We start from the raw sequence: 7,799 nt of genomic DNA, 5'->3' as shown, positions 1-7,799 counted from the left end.
TCAGTGAGAAAGGCGCACCATAAATGACATACATACATGTCACGGGGTAGGGGTGGGGAGTCCATATGATCCTTTCCTCTCATATTTACTCCATGATTTAAAAAACCCTTCTAAAGCTGCAGTTTTCTTTGCACACATGGGGAAAACAACCATGATGAAAATTTAGTGTGGTGTAATTTATGAATAAATCTGTAAGACAATAGGCCGCAGCTGAAGGCATTCTACACATGCTCACAGGCGCTTTTCTAAATAAAAAACAGCATTGTAGCATCTTAAAAGCAAATACATTTGTTGGGGCATAAATTTTTCGTGGACACAGGTGCAGCTGTATAGTATCGTCAGCAACCACACACTCATAAATTAAAACAAACAAACACAGAGCTACGGGAGGGGGTGATGTTGGGTTACCAGTTTCTAGGTGGTGATCTGTAAACTTTTTCAAAATGCAAGACATCCAGTATTGCATGGAACGGCTTTTTCTCACCCTATACTGAGGAATGTTCGAAACTAAAAGAAAATCAGTTTTAAAACAGGAACATATGTAGGATAACCCTCCCCCATGCTCCCCTCTACACCATCTGAGGATACATTTCTTGCGCAAGAGAAACTGACCTCTAGCTCGCGAAAGCTACTGCTACAATACGCTGGTTAGTATTTATGATCCCAAAGACACTGTTTGCCTTTTCAGGCGGTTTCCCTTCCCGCCACCGATGACGATCAGGAGGAACCCATCCCACTCACAGAAAGCTCGGAACCAAAGTGGCGGAGCTTTTGTTTCCCGGCCGGCGGCGGTTTCCGTGCCTTCCTGTCTTTGGTTGCTATGGCGTCGCGGCGGTGATTGACGGCAGGCGAGGCGTGGACATGGAGGAGGAAGACACGGTGAGACGGCGGGGTAGCGGCTCTGTTCTCTTTCCCTGTGAGGGAATGGAGCCCTGAAGGCAGGGAGAGCGACATGGCTTAGGCGTCCTGTGTTCTAGATCTAGAGCGTTGCAGCATTCAGCGTTCGGGAACGGGAGCCCGCCTCTCCCACCGACGAGACGTTGCGCCGAAGTGAAATGCGGTTGGCCTTTAGGATGCTGTCAGCCTCCTGTTCTGTTTTTGCCTCAACAGACTAACACGCACTGCCTTTGTAAGGGTTAGAATTGTATGGAGCGCCCTGAATAAATAGTTGGAGTGAGGAGAGACTGTCGCTGGGAGGTGAAAGAGTGGATGAATTCGGGGTTAGCTGCTTGCCTTGTTTACTAGCCAGATATTGCAACTATATCCTAAGCAGCGGTTTTACTGGCGAAGCTTTTACTTCCCTGTCTCACGCTGAAGAAAGCTTCGCCTGTGGGATATCATGCTTAACCATATTTATTTATTTCGATATCTGTACTCAGCTTTTCTTCCAAAAGGGGATCCTAAGTGGCTTCCAACATCCCCCCCCCCTCCATTTTATCCTCAAAGCAACCCACCGGCCCAGTATCACCCAGCAAAATCTCATGGCAGGATAAGGATTTGACCTTCAGCTCCCCAGATCCTAGTTTGACACTAACTGTTCTGTGCTAGCTTCCATGCCATTGTGGAAAGAACAGGAGCCCTTGCAGGCCAAGAAAAAGGTGGCAATCTCATTGTGGTTTGAGAGAACAACGTAGGTATAGTATATTGTCAAAGGCTTTCATGGCCGGAGAACGATGGTGGTTGTGGATTGTACGGGCTGTATAGCCGTGGTCTTGGCATTGTAGTTCCTGACGTTTCGCCAGCAGCTGTGGCTGGCATCTTCAGAGGTGAAGCACCAAAAGACAGAGATCTCTCACTGTGACACTGAGAGATCTCTGTCTTTTGGTGCTACACCTCTGAAGATGCCAGCCACAGCTGCTGGCGAAACGTCAGGAACTACAATGCCAAGACCACGGCTATACAGCCCGGAAAATCCACAACAACCAACATAGGTATAGAACCATACTTATTGAACTGATATTTTTGGAGGAAATAGTAACTGCAGTAAGTGAGAGCCAGCATAATGTAGCGATATCTAGGTCCAGTTAAAGTGCTTTTGGACCCAGATCTTGCTCTTCAACTGCAGACCAATAGGACTGCCCATCTGAAATTGTCTTCATGATGTAGCAGTTAGAGTGTTAGACTGGGATCTGAGAGGCCCAGGTTCAAATCCCTGTTCTGCCATGGAAGCTTGCTGGGTGATCTTGGGCCAGTCACTCGCTCAGCCTAACCTACCTCATGGGGTTCTTGTGAGGATAAACTAGAGGACTGGATAATGTTGTGAGCTGCTTTGGGTCTTCATTGAGGAGAAAGGTAGGTAATGAATAAATATTTACTGCTTTTGATTTCTTTTCCTGCCCTAAGTCTCAAAGTTTCCACTTCACTATGCAATGCAGTTGTTATATGTAAAATTTTGCATAGGCCAATAGAAGACAATATCTTACAGAAAAAGTGTTCAGGCACCAAAGTCATGTATTGAGGCTAAGCAAACTTAGTGTCTAAGGTTGCAATCTTCTTGGGTATCTTAGGCTGTATCCCACTGAGAGTAACCACCATGAATTAAAATGGTACTTACTTCTGAGTAGGTCTGTTCAAGAGGGCTGTCTAATTATGGGAGTAAGCTGAATTACCCTGTAGTAAGTCTGAGTTCAATAAACTCATTGGGGTTTATTTCCAAGTAAACATGAATACCTTTGGACTGTAGAACTCACTGCATTTTCCTCTCTACCTTACAGTGAACTGTTTTGGTCAAGCAAGATACTTCACCGAACTATACTGAAATATTTTTCCGATTTTTGTTGCCATGAAATATCTGTTGTGTACCTATTTAAAAACATTGTCATATGTGTCTGCGCAAATTCCTCTTACATTTTTAGAGAGATTACCATGAACCCTGTTCTCAGTGTTCGGATGTCAACTGGGGCCTTACGGATGAAGGCACATTTTACTGTAGATCTTGCCACAATGTTATCGACGTAAGTAATTAATGTCTGTTCATTTTTCTCGGCCCCCAAACTGTCTTCCATCTTAAGTGACCATCTAATTTTTCTGCTAAAGACATGAGTGTGATATAGAACATTATTGGCCCAGATGCAGATCTAATTGTAGTAGCTAATGTATATCCCTATCAGCTGTGCCTTTTAAAGCTTGCTGGTTTTCCATGGGTTAGAGCCAACTGCCTCAGTAGCATGAACCTTCAACCTGCAGAAAAATACATGGGGGTGGGTGGGAATGTGCAGTGTTGGCAAAAAGGCCATGAAATATAGGAGGTATAGTATATGACATTTCTATGCAAAACTCAAAAATATACAAGTGAAGCACAAGAACCATTCACTACAGGTGCAATTGATGATTACACAGACCCCAACAACAGATACACCGGGTTTGTTCAGTGGAAACCAGAATACTGTCACAATATTTTTGTAAATTCTCATCTGGATTCCAAATGGTGATTCTCATACTACTTCTGCATTCAGATCTCTGTTGCTTAATCAGTGCACATGTACAAAATGGCTAAAGGGACTCAGACATGTTTGGTTTGGTTACTGTCTTTGCAGAGGACAAGAGAAGTTTTAACTGGAGATGCAATTTCAAATGCCAGAGTACAGTCTGTCTCTAGAGGATTAACAAAGAGATCCAAATTTGGTAAGGTTCCCCCCCCCCTGTTTTATATAATGTGACTTATTCATCTTTCCAACTTGAATAGTACAGTCTTAAACGATCAAAGTTAACTCATCCGATATACTGGTACGATTCAGATGTGGAAACCATGGTTTGCAGCTGTGAGAATGAGCCTCAGAGATTCTCAAGTTTATGTAATGATCACAAACTATGTTTTGTGCCTTTCCTACAAAGCAGTATTTTATGTATCTATTTATTTTTTACTTGATTTATACCCCACCTTTCTTCCCAATAGTGACCCAAAGCAGCTTGAATCGTTCTTCTTGCCTCCATTTTATTCTTAAAACAACCCTGTAAGGTAGGGTTTGTGACTGGCCAAGCTTCTGTGGCAAAGTTGGGATTTGAACCAGGCCTCCCAGAACCTAGTCTGGCACTCTAAGTGGTATACCACACTGGCTCTGGTTTGGAAGCTTGGTCTGCAAGGAAAAGTGCAGGCTGTAATTTGTGGGTGGATGTATCTGGTCATATAAGGGGAGAAACTGGGGAGTGTGTAAACACAAACTCATTCATGTTGGGAAACTGCCGTTTGTTTTTACAGTTAGAACTATGCCATTGGTAGCCATTTCTTCAACAGGAGTGTGTGGCGTAGCTCATGAGAGGCACATGTAGATATACTGAAATTCTGAGAACCTAAGTTTTAGGTGGGTAGCCATGTTGGTCTGCAGTAGAAAAGCAAGATTCGTGTCCAGTATCACCTTAAAGACCAACTACTGGACCAGAATATTGATCTTGTGAGAACCAAACTAGACTAAATATCGAAAGACTGTAAATGACTGACTGGTTTTAATTGATATAAAGCAACTGTGCAAGGCTTTGAGAGGTAGAGTAGCTGGTGAAGGTTTTTTAACTCTTTCCCACCCTTCACTGTTCTGTCAACTTTAGATGGCCCCTTGAAGTAGCTGTTTACCCAGCTGGGGAAAACTTGGTGATGTCTGTTGTCTCCCAGTGTGGCAATGTCAGGTCTGAGGGGCTGTTATATATTCTGTTTGTATTGTTTTTGTGTATTGTTATATATCTTGCTTATATTATTTTTTCCACTATTGCCTTTTTGTTTATTGTTTTTCTTTACTTTCAAATAAAAAATTAAAATTAAAAAAAGAATACACTTGCAAATATAATGACAAAAATAGGATTATGGGGTAGAGGAAGAGAAAACTTGTAAAATAGAATCCGTCTTCATCATGTGTTTCAGAAATCAGGATTTCCAGTCTGGCTCTTACTTTGACACTAGTTTTCAGAACTGAAGACAATGGTTTCAGAACTGTAATACTTTGAAATAAGGGCAGCAGAATGACTGTTTGTCACTTATAATACAGACAATGTTATTTATAGGTACATATAAGTTAATTGCAGTCTGTTGAAATATACAAATTAGATGTGACTCCTCCTGAGTCTCCTCCTTTAATTTCTGACTGCTTCTAGTGTTCAAGTCGTACTTTGGATCTGTCTGTGTGTGTCTCTTACTCACTTATTTACCCTTGCATCAATCCGGTAAGCAGGTTGAGCTGAGACTTGCCCAGACTAATCAAGTGAGTGGCTGTGCAGCTTCTATCTTCCGTGTCCAAACTGAACACTGTTCATGAGATTGTGTAACGTATAAGGACACGAGCAAGAGGGATTATGCCATCTGCATAAGTAGCCTTTCCATGTATTAATTTTTGCATAGGACACATATAGTTGGCCAACTTGCTTTGTATGATAATTTCAGTGAGCATTCTCTCGTGGAATTGACAGAGCCAGCTTGGTGTAGTGGTTAGAATATTGGACTAGGGTCTGGGAAACTTCAGGTTCGAATCCCCTCTGACCAATCGCACACTTTCAGCCTAACTTTCCTCATAGGGCTGTTGTGAGCATAACATGATGGAGGAAATGTTAGGTCTGTGTTGGGGAGAACAGTAGATATAAATGAAACCCTATTCATTGGAATTGATGGTGTGTGTGTGTGTGTGTGTGTGTGTGTGTGTTGAATCCTAATTTTTGTCTAAAGGCAATTTGTGTTCTCTCTACATGCTGGTGCCAATTCTAAACAGGAATTGCATCAGTGCTTACATTGATAAGTTTAAACGTCACTAAGTATTTCGGGTTTTTTTCTGTCCTCAGCAAGATAGAGTTTTCTGGTAGTAGAGAATGGGAAGAAGTAAGTAAGTGCAGTGGACAAGATCCTTTGTCTCCTGCAGAGCCTCTGATTTATGTAACCAGTAGCAGGAATCTGGTTTAGCAGCCACTGTGGTATAGCAGTTTCCTGTTTAGGAATCCATGACCTACATCTAGAATGCAAGATCGTTCTGGAGATAGGGGACTGTATACCAAAGCTAATCAGGTACAGTAGCACATGTGATGGCAGCTTGTTTGGATAAGTTTGCTAGACACTTACTTTTGGTCAGGTATGTGGTAATTTGTCCGATCTCCTAAATGGTGTATTTTTTGGCATTGACAGGTTCAAGCTGTGAATCATGATACTCTATTCTTTTAAATTTTAATATTCTATTATCCTTTTAAATTTTAGATAAAGGCCTGGAATGGTACATCTGTGAAGGATTTCAGTTCATACTCCAGAAGCAAGCTGAAGCTCTGCAGTCTTTAGGAGTTTCTTCACAGATGAAGGTACATTAACCTAAGACAAAAGGAAAAAGACGGTGGAAAACCAAACCTGAGAGTCAAGTCAAGAATCAAAAGCTTGGGCAACAAAAAAATGAAATAAGATACAACTATTTATTACACTGCACTTGGTTACACATGCGTATTAACCAAAAAAAGGGTCTTTTGGTTAATATATCTGTGTAACCATGACTGTGATTCTTTATTATTAGACGTGCAATTTTATCTTGTTGCTGTATACTATGATCTGAGTTTTTAATGGTATCCTAGGTATGTCATTTAACCCTATGATTATGTGCACTGTATAATAAATAGTTGTATTTTATTTCATTTTTCTGTTTCTCAACCTGGTTCCTGGTACATTAACCTAACTCAGTACAACTGGGTAAATGGATTGCACTGAATTGCAGATATCCTTGGGTGCTGAAGTCATGACTTGAGAAACGCATAGATCAGGCATCAGTGAAGGCGTATCTATTTCACAGTTCATAGTCCTACTTCTCTTGTGGGTGAGACTGTGAAGTGGAGGTGGCCGGGGAAAGGTCAGTGTTCTATCTCACTCTTTGGTGCTGTGCATGATACAGTTTCCAACCGTGTGTTTACTTTTGCTTTCCTTTGGCCCTGCAGCTACAAAGCTGAATTCCCTGTTGGGCAGGATCAGTTGTGTCACTCGCTGCCTAGGTAGAGTCCAACCCCAGACTTCACCTCACCAGCTCCTTTAAAGCATGCCCAAACATATGCACCATCCTGGAGCATGGCAAGCATTTTCTTACACCTTGTTGCAAATCCCTCTGTGATCTGAAGGTGGCTTGTCTCCCTGCACTGAGGAATGTTCAGAAATAGTTGCCTTGTGGGGCATGACCCAAGCCAGCCAGCCATGACTCAGCTAACTGGTACATGGGCATCCCCTGTCCACTGTAATAGGGTTCAAGTTGGGCAGGCCTGCCTCACAGGGTTATACTTTACTTTAATGATACTGCTCATTCAGCCTATTCGGCTCTGAGCAGTGCCACACTAGAATTAGAATTAAAAGGCAAAATTTTTAATATGTAATCTGTATAGTATTAAAAATTTAATAAGTTTTTTCCTTAACTGATTGGGAGAGAAGCTTGGCTACTGCTAAAGTAGTACTAAAATCCATCCCTGCTAAAAGAAGCCTTAAATTATCCTCTATACTTCCTGGGTCCTGGATATAGGGCTTGATCCAGCTGTCTCTTGCCACGTTTAGAGTATTGCATTCAAATAGACAATGTTGAAGAGTGTCTATTTGGCCAGAGCCACATTGGCAGAGTCGCTCAGAGTAGGGAACCTTATTTAAGTGTCCCAGCAACTCTCCTGATGGAACGGCATTCAGTCTGGCTAACATAAATAGTCATTGATAACGTGGAACTGTCAGGAAATCAAAATAAGTTGGAAGAGATTGCGGCCATGTTAGGCCCAAGTATATCTACGTGCCCTTATCCTAGTACTTCTGTAGTCCAGATTACTCAGACTACCTAAAATTGAGGAAAGAGCTGCTGAGGGCCCTTGATCTTTCAGAT

General features: G+C 42.1%; 1 protein-coding gene across 1 annotated transcript in view; it reads left to right on the top strand.

The window, feature by feature from the left end:
* Positions 1-837: 837 nt before the first annotated feature.
* Positions 838-7,799, top strand: part of TAF1B (TATA-box binding protein associated factor, RNA polymerase I subunit B) — a 60,338-nt gene continuing 53,376 nt past the window's right edge. The window contains exons 1-4 of the mRNA XM_054994544.1: positions 838-879; positions 2,856-2,954; positions 3,537-3,624; positions 6,167-6,264. Of these exons, the coding sequence (XP_054850519.1) occupies positions 862-879; positions 2,856-2,954; positions 3,537-3,624; positions 6,167-6,264 (303 nt within the window). The 5' untranslated portion in view covers positions 838-861. The remainder of the gene's footprint in view (positions 880-2,855; positions 2,955-3,536; positions 3,625-6,166; positions 6,265-7,799) is intronic.

The sequence above is a fragment of the Eublepharis macularius genome, chromosome 1 (genome assembly GCF_028583425.1).
Source record: "Eublepharis macularius isolate TG4126 chromosome 1, MPM_Emac_v1.0, whole genome shotgun sequence".
Taxonomy (NCBI): Eukaryota; Metazoa; Chordata; class Lepidosauria; order Squamata; family Eublepharidae; genus Eublepharis; species Eublepharis macularius.
This window is presented reverse-complemented; position numbering and strand designations above follow the sequence as displayed.